Source organism: Rhinocladiella mackenziei (genome assembly GCF_000835555.1).
Source record: "Rhinocladiella mackenziei CBS 650.93 unplaced genomic scaffold supercont1.2, whole genome shotgun sequence".
Lineage (NCBI taxonomy): Eukaryota > Fungi > Ascomycota > Eurotiomycetes > Chaetothyriales > Herpotrichiellaceae > Rhinocladiella > Rhinocladiella mackenziei.
The window spans coordinates 2,708,666-2,730,345 of record NW_013550603.1 but is presented as its reverse complement, the minus strand read 5'-3'; the positions used below and the strand labels follow the sequence as shown (position 1 = coordinate 2,730,345).

The 21,680-nt window shown below is 51.1% G+C and overlaps 6 protein-coding genes across 6 annotated transcripts; 4 read left to right on the top strand and 2 right to left on the bottom strand.

Moving 5' to 3' along the window:
- Window positions 1–2,210: 2,210 nt before the first annotated feature.
- On the top strand, window positions 2,211–4,681 carry Z518_02768 (uncharacterized protein; the record flags this gene model as incomplete). The annotated part of the gene is made up of 5 exons (XM_013419794.1): window positions 2,211–2,350; window positions 2,422–2,544; window positions 2,590–3,337; window positions 3,394–3,645; window positions 3,713–4,681. The coding sequence occupies 5 exons, from the start codon at window positions 2,211–2,213 to the stop codon at window positions 4,679–4,681; spliced, it is 2,232 nt and encodes a 743-aa protein (XP_013275248.1).
- Window positions 4,682–5,545: 864 nt separating this feature from the next.
- On the top strand, window positions 5,546–6,968 carry Z518_02767 (uncharacterized protein; the record flags this gene model as incomplete). The annotated part of the gene is made up of 2 exons (XM_013419793.1): window positions 5,546–6,817; window positions 6,873–6,968. 2 exons carry the CDS (start codon window positions 5,546–5,548, stop codon window positions 6,966–6,968), a joined length of 1,368 nt encoding a protein of 455 aa, XP_013275247.1.
- Window positions 6,969–8,037: 1,069 nt separating this feature from the next.
- On the bottom strand, window positions 8,038–9,075 carry Z518_02766 (uncharacterized protein; the record flags this gene model as incomplete). Its single annotated transcript, XM_013419792.1, has 1 exon — window positions 8,038–9,075. The coding sequence occupies one exon, from the start codon at window positions 9,073–9,075 to the stop codon at window positions 8,038–8,040; it is 1,038 nt and encodes a 345-aa protein (XP_013275246.1).
- A 1,007-nt stretch (window positions 9,076–10,082) lies between these two features.
- On the top strand, window positions 10,083–10,403 carry Z518_02765 (uncharacterized protein; the record flags this gene model as incomplete). Its single annotated transcript, XM_013419791.1, has 1 exon — window positions 10,083–10,403. The coding sequence occupies one exon, from the start codon at window positions 10,083–10,085 to the stop codon at window positions 10,401–10,403; it is 321 nt and encodes a 106-aa protein (XP_013275245.1).
- A 301-nt stretch (window positions 10,404–10,704) lies between these two features.
- On the top strand, window positions 10,705–11,340 carry Z518_02764 (uncharacterized protein; the record flags this gene model as incomplete). Its single annotated transcript, XM_013419790.1, has 2 exons — window positions 10,705–11,045; window positions 11,112–11,340. The coding sequence occupies 2 exons, from the start codon at window positions 10,705–10,707 to the stop codon at window positions 11,338–11,340; spliced, it is 570 nt and encodes a 189-aa protein (XP_013275244.1).
- Window positions 11,341–15,045: 3,705 nt separating this feature from the next.
- Window positions 15,046–18,720, bottom strand: Z518_02763 (uncharacterized protein; the record flags this gene model as incomplete). The annotated part of the gene is made up of 1 exon (XM_013419789.1): window positions 15,046–18,720. The coding sequence occupies one exon, from the start codon at window positions 18,718–18,720 to the stop codon at window positions 15,046–15,048; it is 3,675 nt and encodes a 1,224-aa protein (XP_013275243.1).
- Window positions 18,721–21,680: the final 2,960 nt, after the last annotated feature.

The following is a 21,680-nucleotide window of genomic DNA, read 5'->3' as shown; positions in this document are numbered from 1 at the left end:
TTTCTCTGACGAACCCCAAGAGACTGTTGTTCTGTAGAGAGTGATCCTCCATTTAGGGAGGAGGAACAGCTGTTCGTACGGCTATGATGTGGACAGGGGTGGCGCTGGTGGAGGTCCCCATTTTCCCATGTCATATCTGAAATGATCCTTCGAAGAGTAATGCACGGTTAATCGTTCCCATCTCACGCCTACCTCCCAAGGGCCCTCGATTGAGATGATCAAAAGTCCTTTCCCGGTTCTCGTTCCGGCCTTACCTCAGCTTGGCCATGTGCCGTCTCCAACAGTTTGGGTGCGGCGACGCAGAGATCCGTCTCTATACCCTTCAATGCACATGTCCGTGATCCGTAGACAACTCTAGACCAAGGCGAGCTTCGAGATCCGCAGGAGAAGAGCCTTGAACGGAGAAACGCATCGTCGATGGACAGAGTAAGGGGTTCGAGCATCTTGATGATCCTTCTCAACCCAGACTCTCTGGTTCTGGTGCGGAGCTGAGCCTCGGAAGGCTCTTGATACGCCACCACTGGAAAAGACGGTTCCGAATCCTGAGAAAGGATGGCTGGAATCAGGAATCCGACTCCCGTGGTCGTGACTCTAACATGTCACTTTCCAGAACGCTTTGTTTTGAAGAGCTGGTTGCACCTGTACGATAAGAACTTGTTTCACCGAGTGCGCATATTCGTATACCCACGGCGGCACGCTAGACTAGGAGATGAAAGGAGTTCCTCTCTCTCTACACCTTGAAGAATGATCGACAGAAAAGCTTCCAAGGCCATGCACCAGTCAGAGGTTTCGCATAGTTGATTCTCGCATCGGCGATACGCTCGCTGGATTCCACTCTCTTTTCATAGGAGCGAGTCGGCCAAACCGTGTAAGTTTTCAACGCCGGGGGAGCATCCTCATTGCAATCTTGAAATCAGTTTCTGCAAGACCCTTGGCTCGGGTAACAGGAGAACCAATTCGGCACAAAGAGGCTATCAACATTTTTGATCCTTCGACAATCCTTGCAGAAAACCCACCTCGCCCATGCACGCTAAGTGTCCTTGCAAGACATGTCTGGCCCTAGGAGATGCTGGGACACAGGAACAGTAAAAGTTTTCTATAATGGAAGTTAAAGATAGCGGACCATGATGTTCCGGGTCCGGAATGAGCTGGACACGTCCAGCGCGGGCATATTTTGAAACTCTGGTTGCATTCTCCGTCAACCGGAGGGGGAACTTTGAAATCGAAACTTAAGGCTTCGAGAAGCCATGCACGTACATTGTTCAAGGATCATAGCAAGCAGTACATGCCATCAATTTCTGGAGGGGGGAGAAGGCGTCATGAAATAGATGGGAAGTCGGGCGGACTGTTGCTTTGGATTTGGAGCGTTGGCGAGCCGAGATGGAATGCCCCCAGCACTGGCCCCCCCCTTCTCTTTCAGTCATTCATTCTCCCTTTGAGGACAAGAATTCGAATGTGGGAGGTGGTGGATCGGGGCCATAAAGGCAACTTCTCTCTTCCCTCAACGCCGAGGACACCGAATCCGTCTCTTCAATTTAGGCCCCCCTTTGGCTGGAGATCACGTTACACGTGGCATTCATCCGCATGATGGGATCTCTCGTCGACATGTTCCACACTTTTGGTGGCCTGACTGTCGAGATCGGGGCCTATGGAGGTTTAGGGGAGCAAAAAGTGAGCTGGGGACAAAAAAACAACGACAATGCTAAAAGCAAGAGATGGTGGGCTGTTTCCACATCTTGCATGGAAAGTGAGGGACAGGTATGAGAAGGAGATTCCAGAGTGTACGTACCAACAGCAGCAGGACCTAGCAATATATGTGGCACAAGAGACGGTGGACAAGATTTCCGCCCCAGCCAGGCAAAGTTGAGGATGCCTCCAGTCAAATCTGCCTCTCTCTCTGTTTGAGCATGGGGAAGCCTCCAAGAATTACCGAGTTAGGAAAAATAAATGCAATGCGGCGACGATGATTGGAATGGGAAAAAGGAATTGGTTGAGATCACGGGCTGGCTCTGTTTTGTTCCCCTGAGGGTACCCCCCCGCCTTCTCCGCAACCCGCCGAACTTGTCCACGTCTCTTCCGACTTCGCCTGCGCGCTCTCCACACACTGAGTAACTCTGAGGCTGCGGACAGCGTGTCGGCGGAAATCATTCCTAAATCCCTTCATCACTCCACCCCTTCGCGTTTGGCCTCATTTCTTCGATTAGACCAACATGGTGTCCAGTGTCGCGGCCTCAGATGTCTCACCTCAGTCCAATGGCCATGGCGAAAAGCGTAAAGCCGAAGGTGACCCAACAGCTGAGAAGCAACCTCACAGCAGGTCCAAAAGAAACAGATATATTTCCATCGCATGGTGAGAGACTGATCAACTGCGCCGTATACAAGAGAATCGGGCCTGGTTAATATAATATAATCTGCTATTAGTAATGAATGCAAGCGTCGCAAGATCAAATGCAATGGCCAGACACCCTGTCAGCGATGCGGAAACCTCTCCCTCGAGTGTATCTATGCTCCCAACTGCTGCACAAACTCTCTCAAGGACTCGGCGTAAGTGGTGTCAATCGTCGTGAGAACTCTCTAACCAGGAACCAGGGAGTTCAAACAGATGCGCGACCATATTGCCGCCCTCCAAGAGCAAGTCAACGACCTTTGCGCCAGTCTGAATGACCTCCGAAGCAGATCGGACTCTCTCTACTCTGCGCCCATCGATCCTCATTTCTCCCAAGATGGCTCGAATCGCTCTCTGTCCATGTCTGTTTCCCGAACACTCCCTCCGCTGATCTCGCCCCGGAGACCGCCACCAAAAGCCCTACCGCAATTCCACGGTCCAACAAGTACATTATACGGATTGGATGTTGCCAAATCCTCCCTTCAGACGATGGGAATTACACATAATGCTCCAGATGATGATCTGATGTCGCGCGAACGATCCCGAGCCGCCTCGCCGGTCCTTTCGCTTCCTCCGCATCCAAGCAAAGATCCGCTGTGGTTGATCGAACATTCCGAGGTGGTCCGTTTGTGTCGAGTCTATGAAGAGGAAATCGGCATCATGTACCCCGTGGTAGATATTGACAAGGTGCTGAAACATGCCCACTCGCTGTACAAGTTCATTGGTGCATCTCTTCGGACTGGGTTTGGCCAGCCAGGTCTTCCGGGTGCCGATACGTTTGACGACGAAGAGACCACTGTCCTGAAAATGATCCTCGCCATCACCATGACTGTAGAAGGCCACGGTCGTAGTGACTTGGGCCAAAGATTCTTTGATGCCGCGAAGCCAGCTACGGATCTAAAGCTCGTCACGGCCTTGGACGTCAAATCGGTGGTCTTGACGGTCCTGACGGTAAGTGACCGCATGCATACCCTCGGGGTAATATCACTAACCGGTAATAACTGCAGGCCACTTTCTATTTCCAGAAGGATGAAGAAGCACAGGCGTGGCGGTTCATTGGCATTGCGGCTCGGATGTGCATAGAGATGGGTCTTCACAGAAAGGATTCCCTGCTCAAATCCTTCATCAACGAAGCCGAGTATCAACAAGCCATTCGAATCTTCTGGACAGTATATGCTCTTGATCGACGCTGGAGTTTTGGAACCGGAATGCCTTTCGCATTGCAAGATGCTGACATTGATCCAAGTTTGCCGGAACCTGTATGTGACAATTCCTGCCCCGGGTCCATTTTCAACCCCCCCTCCCCCCGGGCTGACTTTGCATCAGGACGAGAGCCATCCATACTTGAGACACATTACCAAATACAACCAGATTGCAACCAAACTTTGGTACCATAACCTCGCCTACGAAGCAGGACGGAATACCAAAAAGGACGAAATTGGCTTTTTGGACTACCAGATCCTCCAATGGTACCAGCAGCTTCCTGAATCAATGCAGTTCAACAACCGAGATCTTGTTCGAGAGAGCGAGATTCCGGGACGGGGTGTCCGGCGTCTTCGCTTGTTGATGTATCTGCGGAGGAATCAAGCACGCATTTCCATTTATCGACCCATTCTTCATTCGGCCACCAGCATCATGGAAAATCGCCATTACGCTCAAAACGTCATTGACGTCGCCAAAGACACAATCAACACCCTCACGGGGATCAACCAGATATCCGATATTTACAAGACGCAGCAAGTCCTTTACAACTATTTCCTGGTCCAAGCCTTGGCTGTGCTTTTCCTCTCTGTGGCACACGCTCCAGCAATCTTTTGCTCACAAACGAGGCAAGAGTTCTATGCTGCCATCGAGATTGTCAAAGGTTTCAGTACGAAATCTCATGTGTCGAAGCGTCTCTGGAGGACAATCCGCGGTCTGAAAGATATGGGCGATAAGATCGGCCTCCTAGCACGCGGAGGCAATTCTCTGAACGATTCTGAGCAAGATACTGCTCATTCAGATGCCGCGGTTGCCATGGCTGGTCTGGCTGGACACAAGGTCGACTACTCATCTTTTGAGAATCCGCCTCAGAAAAATGGACATGAAGAGCTTGGAGTCAGTCCTGACGATGCACTTCAGATCACCAATGAATTATCGAGTTTGTTTGAGCTGGCCGGAGGATACGGAGCTACCACTCCCGGACCAGACGCCTTCAATTTTGTCGGTGCGAACGGGGACACAAATTTGGGAGAAGGCTTCACTGCGTTTGGAAACGAACCGGAACTGACGAGAATCATGAATGAATTGTTTTGAGAGTGGAATGGGAATTGTTCCTAGGGTCAAAAGAAGAAAGGGAATCTTCTAAGTTTAGCAGGCATAAGTTGATTTGGGGGGGGCTCTCTAGCACCTCTCCGTTGAATCGTCTAGAATTCCAGCTAGCATCCGATATGATAATGTCACATATGGCCCAAACGCTTAGAGTATATCAGTGATCGGTGTCAGGGATGTCTGAGGAATCCCTACTCTCTGACCTTGATGCTGAAGCCTTGTCGACCTCCTCGGTTCGCCCACATGACAATGTGCCAAGGCCGGAGCACGTTGTGCCACTGGCGGCCGAACTCTCAACTTTGGGCCCATTACAATTGGGCATCGATGTGTTCTGAAGTTCAATGCACGGCCAAATAACTCGACATCCTGCCCTTCAATTCTACTCCTTCTGGAAGGCAATATTCCAAGTACCTCTTCGTGATCCTGTGCGAATTTCCCATCTGGCCCACCCACTCCTGACTGCTCCTTAATCTGCGCTGCCCACACAGTGTCATTGCATCTTCGATAGCTCCTGTCCGAGTCTTTCCCGGGTGCGCGTTGATTTTGGTATTTAAACAGGAGACCACATACGTCGCTACGGGAGTACAGCATCCAGAAAACCTCTCCATGTGGCCGTCGCAGTAACGATTTCCAACCTCCGCCCACCCCTCTCTCCTTTTACGAACTACGGCGGAAGCTCAACTGGAAAATCACGAAGACGGCCTTGTGTTAGGCACCATCAAGACCAATCTGTCTGCGGAACAGGCCTCCGTTCTGGCCACTGGCCTGGACAGGCTCGAGATCACATCCGAATATTCTGAATCACTGTACTGCCAACAGTTCACCAGCTCCTCGGCTACGATATCCGAAATGTCGCAATCCTCGTCTCAAAGTCCCGACAGCTGGATAGGTACATTCTGCAGCCTGGTCGGCCACGAATATTTTGCGGAAGTCAGTGAGGACTTTATCGAAGATGATTTCAACCTGACGGGGTTACAAGCCCAAGTACCGATGTACAAGGATGCTTTGGAAATGATTCTCGATGTTGAGCCGTCAGATACGAATTCCTCGGCTTTGTCGGAAGAAGAGGAGGAAGAGGAGGAAGAGGAAGATGACGGCATCTTGGGAGATGAGTTGGACGACCCTCCCGCCAACCAAAATGGGGCCACGAGACGACAATCCGGTGTTTCTGCGGGGGGGAGACGGCACGGCCGTACTTCCTCTGATGCCTCTGTCATCGAGTCGTCTGCCGAACTCCTTTACGGACTGATTCATGCTCGATATATCACTTCCCGACCCGGGATTCAGCAAATGATGGAAAAGTATGAATTGTCCCACTTTGGTTTCTGTCCGAGGGTGTATTGCGCCGGAGCCAAGGTCTTGCCAGTGGGGCTGACGGATACTCCTGGTCAGCAAACCGTCAAACTCTTCTGTCCCAGCTGTCTGGATGTTTACACACCTCCCAATTCTCGATTTCAGGCCGTCGACGGCGCATTTTTCGGCACGACATTTCCATGTTTGTTCTTTATGTCCTATCCCGACCTCGACATTGCTCCATTGAAGAGGCGAGCTCCCCGGGACTCAACCAACCAAGGAATCGATGATGTCGAAAGCACCCTGAGCCCCAATGAGGCGAACACTTCGCGTGGTGGTATGACTGTGAGCAGGAGCTCCAGCCTCACATTACCGCAAGCTCCTGTTGTTCCGGGCGTAACACAAACCAAGGATGAGAAGGCATCTGGAACCGCCACGTCCCTTACTACATTACCGCCGCAGCCGGCGACGATCAATGGAATCGCAACGCACAACCTCGCACCAGGCCTGGGCAAAGGTAAAATCTACGAACCCAAAATCTACGGCTTCAGAGTTTCAGAGCGAGCCAAAAGTGGGCCGAGAATGAAGTGGCTTCGATCCAAGCCCCTTGACATCAACGAACTCGATGAGGCCAGGATATATCATGAAAGATATGGTGGGACCGTCGACGGTGACGAAGACCCCTCGATCAGACCTGAGGAGAATGAAGACGTGGAAGAAGGCGTAGACCCTGACGGTGATGCTCTCATGGCTAGTCAGAGTCAAGGTCAGAATAACAACAGGGGCAAATCGAAACGAGAGCCTGATGCCGATGGAGAAGCATTGATGGTAAGTCAGAGCCAGGCTCCAAATCGAGGTAAATCGAGACGAAAGTCCGCAACAGCCCGGAATCAAGGCGTGGAGATTCCAGGACAGCAGCATGAAGGTGGAAATTGGATATGATGCGACACGATTGAGACGAGACGATGAGGTAGAATGAGAAATCTGATGAAGAATTTCAGGACAAACCGGGTGAGATGAACCCTCTGAGAAACTCCTTATTAGTCAATTGCTCTCATCCAAAGAAGGGAGCCAATATGAAGGCACACCGGCCTGTCAAACGGAACGTTTAGGTCCCTTCGCCCAAATCTCAGATGGCATGGTATATGCGGACAACAGTCTGAGGACCTTTTGGAAGTACATATGCACCGGAACAGGCACACAAACAGTCAGCCATGAAGAAACAAAACGGCGATCTCCTCGGAGGATGGTGGTATGAAGTACGCCTTGGGCAGAATCGCAAAGCAGTTTGTGAACACGAGGCCAGTCATTTTAACAGCACCAAACAGAAAAGATCCCGCACGTTTACAGGTACAGCTTTGCATCCTTTCATCGACGAAATTGCGAGCCTCCAGACGTGTTGTGTTCTACTCTTTTTCTTTTTCCCTCTCCCTTTTTCCCCCGTCTCAATAGCAGAGGGGTGGATTGATTTGAATCCGAATTCTGGATATGGCATGGCATGGCGTCTTGGAGTTCATCAGACATCTTTGGCATTCCAATGCATTTGTCATTTTTGAGTCAAACTGGATTTGATTGGAAAGGGAGGATCAAAAGAAAGGAGGATTCACAGTCCGCGCCATGGGATTGAATGCACGGCCCAAGTTATAGGTGATGGGTGAGATACCAGTGAGCAAGGAGCATGGAGTGAAAGGAAATGAAGGAATTTTCAGGTGTGATGATCAATTGATTGGTATTGGGATCCCTTTTCAGAGGCGGATGTGTTCCAGGGGCCAAGGCCCTTGAGTAGATGCGTTAAGATACGGAGTCTTTGGCCGTGGCTCTGGAGAAATCAATCCGATTTTTTGATTCGGTGAAACTCTTCTTCGTCCATTTCTGCTCCCTTTTTAATCGTATGCTAAGGACCCTTGTTGGAATTATCCATCACCACCGGGGATGAATGGGTGCCGTTCTTTACCCGGCCTGCCGCTTCTCCATCAGACCCTTTGCAGTGCATATAAACACATACCTTCCGAGGGCGCTGACTAGGAGTGTTCAATTCAAGTCGTCGTTTAGCGAAACCACCAATTCACACTCGCCGTCACACCGTCGCCGACGCCCTTGACACTATGCCACCACCCGCGCGGGACGAACAATGCATCACCCAGCCCTAGCACCGTTTCAGCGCCGTATGTGTCGAGCATCTCCGCGTACTGCGTGCCGGTGCCCCAAACTGCATCATCCAGAGCTTCGCGCTGCGGACCGACCATCATCTCCTCGCCTCGTAGCGTCGGGCTGTCGCTTGCGCCCAACTGGCGCTGCACGTCTGCGAACACGGCGTCGCCCACTGCCGGCGGGAGGAGGCGTATCCGTTTCCGCCCCGCGAGTTGCATGAAGAAATTTGGGTTCGGGTCACGGTGTAAGGGCGTATATGTCGGCGCGCGGCCCAGCCAGAGCGAGGACGCGTATATGTCGCCTTTTATTACGCCGGAGGTCGAGGTCGGGTCCAGGAGCGAAGGTAGTGGTATGTCGCGTTGGAGCGAGGCTGGGAGCGTGGACAGATCGCACTGGGCCAGGTAGATTGATACGGGTGGCGAAGGAGATTTGGAAGAGAGGTATGCTAAAAGAAGGCTGAGGGGAGCTTCGGCACGATGGAATTCTTCCCCATGTTTGTCCTTAGTAGCATTGACGGCGTCGGCAGAAGACTTCGAGGTCGTCAGTTCCAATGGCACGATGGTGGACCCGTGCTCGGTCCAGAATGAAGACCTCAGCTCGGATGACTCGGGGATATGGACTTTGTCGTGGTCATCGATGCCTTCGTCAAGGATGACGAAGCCGGCGTCGTTGTCGTGGGTGAACCATTTGTCGCATGCGGGTGGGATATGGGCTTTAGATCGGGGGAGTCGATAGGGTAGGCCTGGATTGCATGCTTTTTCTGCAAATATGTTCGCGTCCCATGATGGGAGGAAAGGGATTGGTTTGAGGGATTTGTTGGTGTACGAGACGCTGAAGTGTCGAGCTTGATATCTTGAAAGAAGGGAGATGATGCTAGTATTGAAGACCTTGTGCAGAGCTGTTGTGCTCTTTGCTCTTTGGGCAAGACATTGCATTGGTCTCTAAATGAAATTCTTCAAGGCCGTAACGGTGTACCTAGCGACGGAGGGAGAAGAGCCTTTGCATATCTCGTATCCCCACTTGCGACTTGTCGTCGAGATTGTGTTCAATCCTCTGACCCCTCGGGTATGAGGATTTGTCGATTCTACAGGTGGTAGCTTGGGAACCTGGGTCGCTGCAAGGCAGCAGTGATGGAGGTTTCATATCACCCGAACGGGAAAGTCAGGCGGGCGAAGTACACACGACTTCGGCTCCGGCTGCGCCCTCGGCCCTGCTGTCTCTTACCGAAAGGTTGCTAATTGCTCGACTCTGGACTGAGGCTGTCCGTGCTTCGGTTGGCAGTATTGCAACGAGTATAGAGATGGCGGGGAGATGTGCAAGCTACTTGAGGAGGAGTGGCCTGAACGCGATCCATGCTGGGGATCCTAATGCCTGAGACCTATTACTGATGCGCCTCCCTTAACATCGTCATTCATGTTGAAGAGTCAGTCCTTCTTGTCGGCTCACGTTCTCTCTTTCTCTTTCACTGTCTTATTGTCCACCCCTCCCTGGCTCTCCTCTCACCCAATCGACGGGACCCGACACGTCGGAGGATCCGAGAAGTCCACCTATACCTACTACCCAGTCCTGATTATCGGAACCGGTGAATCGGATATCGGATATCGCTATGGGATGTAGATTACGATGAGCCCTGGGTTTCGATCAGTTCCGCGTCTTCGTAAGGAGGTCTAGGTTGGGAGGTACTTGATATGCTAACCAGGACCCAGGCATTACTTGCGACGTGTACGAGATCTCCCGTTGATCCTATTGTATGGACTCTTTGCTGACCACTGACGGAATAGACCCACAATTCTATATTCATTCTCCTTTGCTCAGAACCCGTACTGGAGATCTCTCTTCGCTCGGGCAAAGAACCGTTCGCTACCTTACCACGTGTGCGAGAAATTCCAGATCCTCGATAGGATCCAATTACATACCTCGGTCAAAAGCGTGCGCCGGCTCGATGACGAAGAAGAATGGGAGGTTGCGCTCGAGCATTTTGCCCTCTGGGTTCGGCGATCTGGCGACCTACGGGCGTGTTGCGTTGGAGAAAGAAAAGGGGCGGAATTCCCCAACTCTAGGGACCGAGAGTGTTCGAGCGAAAGCTGCGGTGAGCGCTGTCGGTGGCCTGGTTGAACCCAAGCCTCAGCTTGAAATTTTGGGAATTGAAACCTATGAAGGCGAGATCGTGCATGCCGCCCGTTGGAAGCCAGACTTCATCTTGCAGGGCAAAGAGGCCACCGTCATCGGCACAGGATGTAATGCTAGGCAGGTCATGCCTTGACTCGTCAAGCCCGAAATATGACGCAAAGCATGTAACCTAATTAATGTGCTCTCCGCCCTGGACTGTGTCCTTCCTTCCACCTACCGCTGCCGAGTCCTACAGGACATACACCCCCAAAACTCTGCCAGTCCATGCCGGGTTTCCGAAACGGCCTACGTAAACTCCTCTTCGCGGGGCCTTGAGGCCGAACCCATGGGAATCTTCACCCCAATGAAGCTGCACGGGAATGACCAAAAAAAAGAAAGCCAGGCAGCTCCTGGCATACCTCCACAAGACGGTACCAGAAGGATGCCATGAAATTATGACACCGGATTATGAGGTATTGTGCAACGGCCGTGTCATGGATGAAGGCTGGTTCGCCAGCTTGCAGAAACCAAATGTGGGAATCACCACTCTGCCTATCACCTCCATTCAGCCTAGATCAGTGACATTGGGACCGGGACGACATTACCCACCTATGTCAAAATCTTCTTCAACGGCGCCCACCGAAGCAAGGATAATCCCGGCGGATGTGATCATTATGGCCGGTGGCTACGACACAAACCAGTGGCGTCACCCACTGGACATTACAGGTCGCAATGGGCGAAGTCCGTATAAAAACATGGGAGGAGCGGGGTGGGAGCCACAGCATATCTTGGAACTGTGATGGACGGCTTCCCAAACTTTAGCCTCATCGTCGGCCCCAAACACGGCTACAGACCGTAACAGCGTGATTCTCGCAAGGGAGAGCATGGTCAACTATAACCTGAGCTTCACTGGGCCAATCTTGAGAGGTGATGTGGACATGTACGAGGTTAAAGAGTCCATGGAGCTCAAGCGGACCTCTGATTTGCAAAAGGTGCTAAAGAATTCCCTCTTCCCCTCGAGTGGCTGCAAGTCCTGGGACGTTGGCGCAGACGGCTGGAACTCGACCGTCTATCCCACACACCTAGGTTGATTTCACTCTCCGCTGCCGGTTCCCTCGTTAGGACCACTGGAATGCCAAATACACAACTCAAGGACTTGTCCAGTTGAGTCTCGGCAGGATCTTAGAATTGTGCAGTTTGCTTCTTGCAATTTGAGTCGTGGTTTTTACAGTACGAAAGGGGCATGCGCGCATGAAGGAGGTGATTCAGAACATTCTGAGGCCAGATGTTAGGGTGTTCTTGCTCAAAGTCGGTAAAGGTCCTTCACCCCGATCGATAACTGATAGTTGTTTCGGGTTGTCACGATATCATAGACAGAGATACCAATATCACCAATCATAATCAAGCCCAGGCTGGCATTGTCATCGACCGAAAACGCATCTGTTGGTGGAGGAGTCCCCCAGTCACCCCCTATGTAGTCCTGCTGGCGCCAAGTTGAGAAAGCACGTGCCAGCCGTGACAAGGCTCGGAATTCAGGAGAACGGTTAGATAATGTGCGGGAAGACTTTATGCCCTCGGATTGATCACGAGCCTTCCCTGTACCAGCTTCCAGACGCCAGATCGACCACCATTGTTGATGAAATGGCGTGACTGGCTTAGATGACCTGCGAATGCGGAATGGTACTTTGGAATGGTACTCCTTGCTTGTAGCTGCAGATTACCCAATAGCTCTTGATGGTCCTCACGTAAAGTCAATTTTGTGTAACAGGAGCCTGGCCAGCCTCAATTACGACCTCAACTGTTCAGCCTGGCCACTTCATCCGGATAGCGGCGTTGGATTACGATGTTTCCGTTGAGGACATGTTCTGTCGATTTGATTCTGAGTATCTGGGGTATCGAGCGTTGGGCGACGCATTGCCTGCCTCTCAGAAAATCCTCCGGGTATACTGGAAGTAGATATATGGAGATTCTATCTACCAATAGGAGCTGGCTTCAACCTCGGGAGATCAGTCAGACGGGCCCAGGAACCATGGAGACATCGCAATCCCAAGCTCCTGTAGTTCCAAGCGCAGGAAGCTGGTGCATGAAGAGACAGAACAAGCAGCTGATAGCGTCTGTCGGAGGATGCTGGAGACTGAAGACTACACCGTTGGCTGGATATGTGCGATCACGACAGAATATGTTGCCGCGCAAGCGTTCCTCGATGAAAAGCACAAAGGTCTTGACTGCGCACAATGACTTTGGAAAACCCATATAGGAACAATGCTTTCAACAAATGGGGTTCTTGAATGCGCCGCCAACGAACCTTGGTGCAGCCGTGAACAGATTCCAAGTCCGATATGAGCTCGACGGTTACGAAGTTCAAGAAACTATCCAAACCATTTTTGAGCTGAAGCCGAGGCTCCAGCGGTCTGCGCTGATGAAGCATCTTGCATGGCGGCCCGACACAACGGCCTGGGGACGTGGACAATCCCAAAATCCACAATGATTTGATTACTTCGGCAAATGAGGTAGTGAAGAACGCTTTGGTCCGTGATAAACTTGCAAGGAGATGGATGTTTGGTTTGAAATGGAAGCGGCATGTCACAAATTGGGTTATGACAAGTATATAAGCTAGGAGGTCCAAATTTCTATCATGAAATGACCGGATTCTTAGTCTTTGGGGCGATCCCCAAAGGACTGCAGACCTCTTCCTGACACAGCAGGTCTTGTGAATCCACTTTCCTTGTTAGATTATTCGCGGCATATGCAATTATTCGGACGCCCATAAGAACAAGCAGTGGCATGGCTATGCGGCGATGACGGGGCCTGCGTACGCAAAGGATCTCCTGGATCGAATCTTTCCAAGCAAGATTGAAACCCAGGAAGAAATTGTCGATACCCTCTCTCGTCAGTTTGACTGAATATGATCCTCGCTTGCCATGAAGGTTACTCATTTCATGTGTGCAGGAGTCCAAGAGGATATGAGTGAGATGTCAAGAGGAGTCGACAAACTTCTCTGTTCGATATCGTGGCGAAGAACGTGATATCATTTTTGACTGGCTCACACCCATCCTAATCAAATAGACTACGTCAAGCGGGGGCAAGAAGGGACCGGTCAATGGATCAGAGACCATATACGATCCAGATGTAGTTCAACACCAGTCAGCAAGTACTGTTCTGTCCCGGCAATTCTGACATCTCTTGCTGTCGACAACTTCTTATCTGGGGTTGCAAGAGATTCTTCCCTCAGCATCGCATATATATACTTCAATCTCCGACAGCATCAGGATCAGAAGCTCGATCACTTGCTGATGAGTCTTCTAAAGCAGCTTGTTCAAGAGGAATTTCCGCTACCGGAGAGTGTGACAACCCTCTACCAGCAGCACAAGAACAGGCGTACGAGACCGACAAATGACGAGGTTATTTCCAATCACTCAAAGGTATTCATTGTTGTTGACGCGCTGGACGAACGCCAAACCGCCGACGGGTGTCGAACAGCGTCTTCTTGGAGGATATTCAGCCTGCAAGAGGAAACCACAGCCAACACTTTTTGCCGCTTCTCGATTCAACGATGAGATTGCCAACTCACTCAATGATGAGATTTCTCTTCGAAATTCGTGCGACCGGAGAGATGCTGCAAAGTTCTTTGAAGGGCGAATGCGACATCTACCATCTGACATCTTCCCTGGTAGAATCCAAGAGATGATTAAGAGCAAACTGACAAGCGACGTTGATGGAGTGTAAATTACATTGCATGCTGCGAAACCTATATTGATGACACATATTTCAGGTTTCTCCTTACGGGGTTAAACAAACAGAAAAACGGACTGAATGCAACTTCTAAACGATCATTGCAAAGAATTGGAGACCAAGGGCATGGCAAGCGGGATCTCGCAAAACCGACTCTCTCGTGGATTCTTCATGCTACTAGGCCACTTGTTACTACTCGCTGCGGATGGGACCGACATCAACGCAAAAAATGACTACTCTGAGACGCTGCTCCTCGTGGCTGCTAGGGATGGCTATAAGGGGGTGGTCAAGCTACTCCTGGCTGCGGAGGGTGTCGACATAAATTCCCGTGACTGGTTGGACGCCACCGCCTTAACGAGGGTGGCGGAAGAGCACGAAGAGATGGTCAAGTTGCTCCTGACAGCAGATAGGATCGACGTGAATTCAGAGGACAAAATATTCTGAGATGGCATTGGTGAAGAAGGACACATAGAGGTGGTCAAATTGCTACTGACAACTGGACGGTGTCAACGCGGAAACGCAAATGACTCTGAACTCAAAGACCGAGGGAGCCTGGTCAATGTTGGAGAAGGACACAAGTAGTGAAGACTGCTCGTAGCTATCAGAATGCAGACACGACGTGGCACAACGCCTACCTTGATATCTTGCGCATATCAATAGCATGTCAGCCTTGCGAGGACTTATGATACACATCATCATCACAGTTGGCTGTAAAGAAAGGTACCTAGGTATTCAGGTGGTAGATACATTGTCGACGGAGATATGCTCGAATTATCTGAGTTTCGTTCTTAAGATATTCTTCATCGAAGTACTAGCAGCTTGTCTATGCGTGGATATAGACGTTGACGATGTTGTTTCCTGATCTTGAGAGAGAATTGGTAGATAGGTTGGTAGATAAGTAGATAGGGAATTCAATATGATCTCACATTCATGACCTTCCTCCCTCCTCCTTCTCCTGCATGTAATTTTGAACTTCTTTTGTTGGGGTCTTGATGAGCATCTTTCTTTCCCTCCTTTTAGGGGGTTCTGTCATAACCTCAAGTGCCAATGCTAAAAGTACTGGCTCATCCGAATCCTTTCTTGGAAGGATCGAAGAGGACGCCAATAAGTTCGTCCAGAATAGTAAAAAGGAGATGCTGATTGAGTCGGGCATTGTTCATGGTGGCCGAAATTCTTCTAGCGGCCGCTTGGGCATTAGCTCTTCCTACCACATTAGCAGCCAAATCAGGCACGAGCGTCGCCAACATCATGGACGCTTCCGATTTGGATTTCTTCTTTTCGGCAGCCGTCCGTGGTTGTACTTCCCTCATCTTCCCGCCTCCAGGCCACATGGTTTCTTTGATCAAGTCAATGTATTTCAAGAGCGCGTCCTCTTGCGTGAAAGATTTGACGATCTCTCGAACCTTGCGTTCTATGGTGCCGCCGAGTAATTGATGAAGAACGACAATCACGGCACGACCACGGAGCCAATTGTTTCCTCGGTTGAGCTCGAAAGTCTCAAGGAAAATATCGCAAATGGGCTTGACGAATGGTTCCAATTCTTTGTCCTCAAAGGCCGACAATTCGGCCTCGGCTTCCGCAATTGGGCCAGGGTCCATGGGAACTATATCACCTTGGTGAATTCCAAGTTGATTCGTCGCCGCGGAGATCAGATTCTGCCCGGCAACCGATAGTTGATCGAGCACTGAAACATTCCCGAGGAATTCATCCATGCCGTCAGTGACTGAATTATAGATTCGGGTGACGATGTCTTGTGCGTCGGAGGCGCTGTTTGCGCGTTGGTGTGACGTGATGCTTTGCTGTGAGAGAAATGACCTCAACTCCCAACTTCGACACACGTCGGGCATTCGAAGGAGTTGTTGTAAGTAGTGCTCTAAAGCCTGTCGTCGATTTTGAAGGAATTGCTTTTGAAGCTTCATCACAACTCTCCGCCGAGGAAACTCCAGACTCCTGGTGGAGGGATATCTGCGGCGTAATTTTTGATGTAAATCGTGGAATTCCGAGTATCGACGCGGCACTGCCCACAGCGCGGCCGGCATCTGGTCCCCGGCTTGTCTTTGGACCTCAATGACATACAAAGCGAATTCTCGCCCATCATCCTCTTTGCCTACCACGACAGACTTGATTGAAATGCTAGATCGGCCATATAAAGAATTGTCACTTTCTTGGACGATGTACTGTTGACGTTGCAGTTCCTTTCGTCGAATCTCTCTTTGGAGACTTGACTTGGATTTGCTGAGAATCCTGAGCTCAGCCACGTTGTTGGTCAATTCAGCTTTGCGGGTGAGGGCGTCGACCACAGATTCTTGAGACACCAGGCGTTCAATATCATTGTTGAGTGCCGTGATAGCTTCCGCAAGTCCCAGATCTCCGGGGGCTGCTTCGTGAATTGCATCTTCATCGACATCGTTTTCCTTCGTCTCATCGTTATCCACATATTCATCTTCAATAAATTTTTCTTCATCGGGGAAAAGGTCATTGTCGGAAAACACGCCAATTCGGGACGAGGTGTTGACCAGTCCGAGGGTGGCTAAGCTCGGTTTCGGTTTGTTTGCGGTATCCATACTTTGAAAATCGAGAGAACTTCGCGGCGACTCCATCGTCTTGGTCGATCTCGAACCTGACGTGGGAGATCCAAAAAGCGCATCGTCGTCATAGCTCATGCTATCTTCCATTGGACTGTCGGTCATGATATTATTCATGGCTGCTTCCATGCTTTCGATAACCTGGCGCTGCTCCACCGAATCACCATTCAACGATTCATGGCCGAGGCTGTGGGTGGAATGTGCCAATGGATCAGTGTCGTACCCGTCGTCGAAGAGTGGTGCGGAAGGGCCACGTTTGGCGAAATCGCCATCATCAAACAGTTTGGAAGAAGCCAAACTGCGCACATCTGACGAGGACACCGCGGCTCGCTTCAGATCTTTGGCTCGAGCACCAGTTTGAGAGTTGGTCCTCGTCATCGCGGGGGCTTGTGTTGGCGCTTTTGGGGCGGTTGCCAAAGCCGAGTCATTCATCTCGAGAATACTATCTGCACTCTGGAGCCGAGGACGCATGGCCGATGCTTCTCCAGACGCGAGAAACTTGTAATAGAGATCTGATTTCCGAAAATTGGGGAGATGTCGAGTTTCCAATTCCTCCAAGACGGCAGACTGTGCAGATAGAATTGCCGTCCTGGCTGCTCGATATTGTTGTGGAGTGGCTTTGCGGCCAGCAGCCAAAAAGGATTTGATGGCGTCCTTAGATTCCTGTGGGATGTTTAATTCCGCCTTCAACATGTAGGTTTCGCTGATTTGAGCAATGTCCATCCGGTCCGCGTCTGTCCAGCTCTGTTGCAAGGCGGGGTTCAATTCATCCCCGAAGTCGTCCTCCAGAGGATTGCGAAATCCGTCCACCACCACCCAAAACTGTACCAACGACATACGGTGCAACCGGTCCATATACTCCATGAAATATGACAACCCTGAAGCGGTATGCATGATTTCGACCATCGTCCACTCGTGAGGTTTGGCGGTCGGACCTGGCCGTGAGTCGGGCTGAGGGGCTTGCGGGACCGCTCGTGTTCGACTCAGTTTGGTGATTTTCTGATCGAGCACCCGTTTGGCCATTTCTAGCCTGCGCAAATAGACAGGATCTTGACCTTCAACCATGCTCTCGCGTTGGATCTGACTGGCAATCGAGTTTCGAAACCGCCGAGCATCGGACAGATTCTTGGTTTTGCGAATGGCTCTAACAAAACGCTCAAAGGCGCGTTCACTGTCATTTGGTGCCAGGCGTGGTGATTCCTGGTCGGGCTTGATTCTCGGAACCGGAGACGCGTGCTGATCCAGGGCGGCCCTCATTCTACGCACCGTCTTCCGATCTTGTAAAGCGGTTCGTCCATAAGCTTCGACGATTTGATTCCATGTGTCAGGGTCTGCAAGAAGTTGCATGGTGGGAAGCAACACAGCGCCGGAAACGATTTCCTTAACCAGGACCAAGCTTGCGCGGCTACCTATCGTGTTCGGTGACAGCACATCTGGTAAAATTCGCACCAATACTTTCCGGAGATGGTCTTGCTGAATGATCTTGGTGTCGGAGTAGGCGAGCGAAGCGGCGGGATGTAACTTTCCATCTTTGTATTTAGCCGCTATGGCCAGCTCCAGCTCTTCCGACTCGGTGACACTGCGATTCAAGCTGCGACCTCGGACTGCCCGCTCTGCTTGATCAAAGTCCCGCAAATGTGTGGTGATGATGGGGACAATCTTGGATACGACAACATTGACCATGTCTTCGTTGAGTATTCGATCTCTGATCTCGGCCAAGGCGGCCCGGATGTTCTTGTCCACCTCATTGACAAATACCGGGCTCTTGGTGATCGTTCCGTACCAAGATGACACAAAATCTCTCAAAGCAAGACCAAGCAGAGTGTCTAGTGCCTCAGAAACGACAAATGATTGGTCATATAGTTGGATGGGTTTGTACTGACGGGAGGCTTGCAGGATTGACAGTTCGGAACGCCATTTGGGGGGGAGCAGGAAAGCGGGAGAAGCTGCAGGGAGCGCGTGGGCGTGGTGGTATCTTGCTCGCGATCGAGTGACGGTCAAGATGGCTGCCAGAAGAGCGACCAGAGTGATCAGGCAGCCGCCAGTGAAGGCATATCCCAGAAAGCGCAAGACCGGCAGCCAGCGCACCGCAAAACCCCAGGCGACGAAAGCGGCGAAGGCGGCGAAGAGGACATGTTTCTGAGCAAGGTTCATTCTTGACACATATTTGGACCGATCGGTACCGCTGAGATGGCCGAGAAGCCAGCCCAATGGGGAGAGAGGCTAGACATCTACACCATAGTTGTGCTCTGACAGGGATGGGAGCGGAAGAGTCGATCTGTCGTGTTTGCGGTAATTGAGGACTGCTCCTTGAGTGGTGACTCTTTTGCGGGGGGGGGACGCGTATTGTCGGGAGGAGAGTTCAGTGCGTTGTAGGTCACAAATGAGATGGGCTGCGACCTGATGTGGTCGTTGGAATAGTCCGATGGTCGACAGTGGTGGACTGGAGAATGTATTCTGAGATGTGGATGCCGTTTGACAGCGTTGTCGACGGCGGCGGCAGGAAGTCAAAGTGTGTCGCCAGACCTTCCTGCGCAAGTGTAGCGCAGAACGTTACGTTACAGTCCATGGTACACATTGAGCATGCATGTAATGGTACTCCGAATTCGGTACACACACAAGTTCGGAGTGAGGTACCGGGTACCAGGAAGTCTATACAGAGTGCTACATGCGGCCCTGTTCGCGACTTACTGCTCAAGTTCACGCCTGCTGCTTTGAATGTTGCCCCCATGAGACTGCTAACGAATTGGTCATGTCCTTTTTGCCCGTGCCGTTGACACCGTGGATGGATGCCATTGGCTTGTGTAACAGTGATGGTTCAATGCCCAATGCCCAAAGACCTCCCCCCCCTCCCAAAAAAAAACCCAAAAAAAATATCAAACAAACACAAAGTCGGATGCCACACCGCATACTGATGACGGTCTCAATGGATTGCCTCTTGCAACACTGACACCAACAGATTTGCGCAAGTATTGAGTCTTTTGTTCAACTTCCCACCCCCACCCCCCAACGACGTATTGATCCTTGCTGGGATGGGAGAAACCATGCAAACAGGGAGACGCCCCGCCAGAGCCACAGCCTTGGACTTTCCTCGTGCCTGTCAGATCCCGACGTCCGCGCAAGAAGAAAACTCTATTAAGGCACCTTGCGGAGCGCAAGAAGCCATGCAAGCCATCAAATTTCAAAAACAAAGTTCAGCAATATCCTATCCGGGTAGACACACTCGACATCCCACGATGAAGTCCACTTTTCCGCAGAAGGCTATGAATGAGTCAGGTCGCAAGACCTTTACCCGCCACCTTTCTCACAGGGCTGATCTTACCTTTAATCCAACGGAAGTCGACGGAGGACTTGACCAGGGCGGATACCCACTGACGTGATGGGGACAGACAGTAACAGCGTGTCTGTGAACATGGCTTGTGCCATCCCCAGGGCAGAAAGAGGGAAAAATCGCCAAGTCGCCGAACAACACACACACACACACACACTCGCTTCATTCAACCAGAGCGGGGATCGACTCTCCAGGCTTTCTACATCCCCTTACCAGTCGCATTTGGTGCGCGTTGGGCATTCGGATGACAAGGGACCAACCGGGATCAAGTCGCACAGGCAAAAGACTCTGCTGCCTACCCTGGTCGTGGTTGCCTTGCAGATACCAGAGACCTGCTTGAGAGACCCAATGTCATCTCCCCTGATCCCGAATGAGTCTGTTTGGACAGGTCGGCTGACTGCGCAAGCTTGACATCGATACATGATATGGTATGTAGAAGCCAGAACAAAAGACTAGGTCGGGCATGAGGGCGATGTTTCGTCTGACTCCCTGATGGATGAACAATGACAAACTGTATGCCCAATCCTTGATGCGCCGGAAAAAGAAGTCAGCACGACAAACTCGATCACGTTACAGATCTCAGATTGTCATACAATAAATCCCAACCTTCGAGAAAAAGCCCCAGAAGGTGGAGCGTGGAGAGCCAACGGATTGGCCATTGATGGGCGACGACGCGCTTAAACCCTTCAATCGGCAGGTCGCCTGGTGAGCCACCGAATGCAGCCCATTTTAGGTGCCCTCGTCCCTCAATACCATACCCTTCGGATCTCAGCACACCTACTTTCCCAAACTCGAGGATACTTCTGGGTCCCAGGCATTCGCTTTCAGGCTTCGCTCCGGGCGGATACGCGGAGGGATGTCTTCCTCCCTTGAAGCTTAATGTTGGCTCAACCTCATTTTGCTTCCACAATTCAGATTCGTCTTTGGTGCGTGTGATTCCTCGCCATGTTCTGGTATCAAAAAGAATGAGAGCCTGCAATGCTTTTGTGGCTGCGCCATGGATTTTGATGTTTCATTTCAAGACGCATGGGTCGCATAATTCTTGGGGCATTGCTAGCTGCGCTTCCGGACTTTCAGAACCCTGGTCCGATGTCTCTTGTCAACAATTACCGTTAGCGAACACCGGCTGATCAAGAGTTGGGCGCCTTTCCATGCTCAGCATGAGAGACATGGCAGTTCAAAAATATACAATGTTGCAAATTGCAACGTCCTTTCTGGCGGTGAACAGAAGTGGCAATTTATGAGGAACGAGCGCTGGTCACCTCAGGGGGTCATCCAGAATCAAACTTACGCACCTCCGCCAGAAAAATCCCTTCGGCTCCAAATCCAATCATATGAAGTCCACGGAGAGCTGAAATGTTTCGCGCAGCTACACTTTGTTCAAATTTGGCGAGGTCAGCGATAGGACTCGGTATAGAAAATATACAGCACAGCACAGCATAGCATCCACTAACTACACCAAGGGCCGTGAAAAGCCTCCGCGATGAAAGCGGAACAACGGTTTCTTGTTATACTACCGTCTGGGAAGTTGATGACGAAGCAGAATGCTCGTTGTTGCTTCCGGTTGACATTACCGGCAGGAATGAAGGGCTTGAGCGGAAGGCACTGGACAGAGATACGAGTTGACATCTGCACCATCACTCAAACTGGGTCCTGCTGATGAGGTTGTGACAGCTATGGGGATGATCCGGCGCGTTGGACGGGGTTAGAGAGATGATCCTAAAGCCCTTGACGTTGTGCATGACGAGCACCAGTCAGGATGGTGGAGGAGGATTTTGCGGGA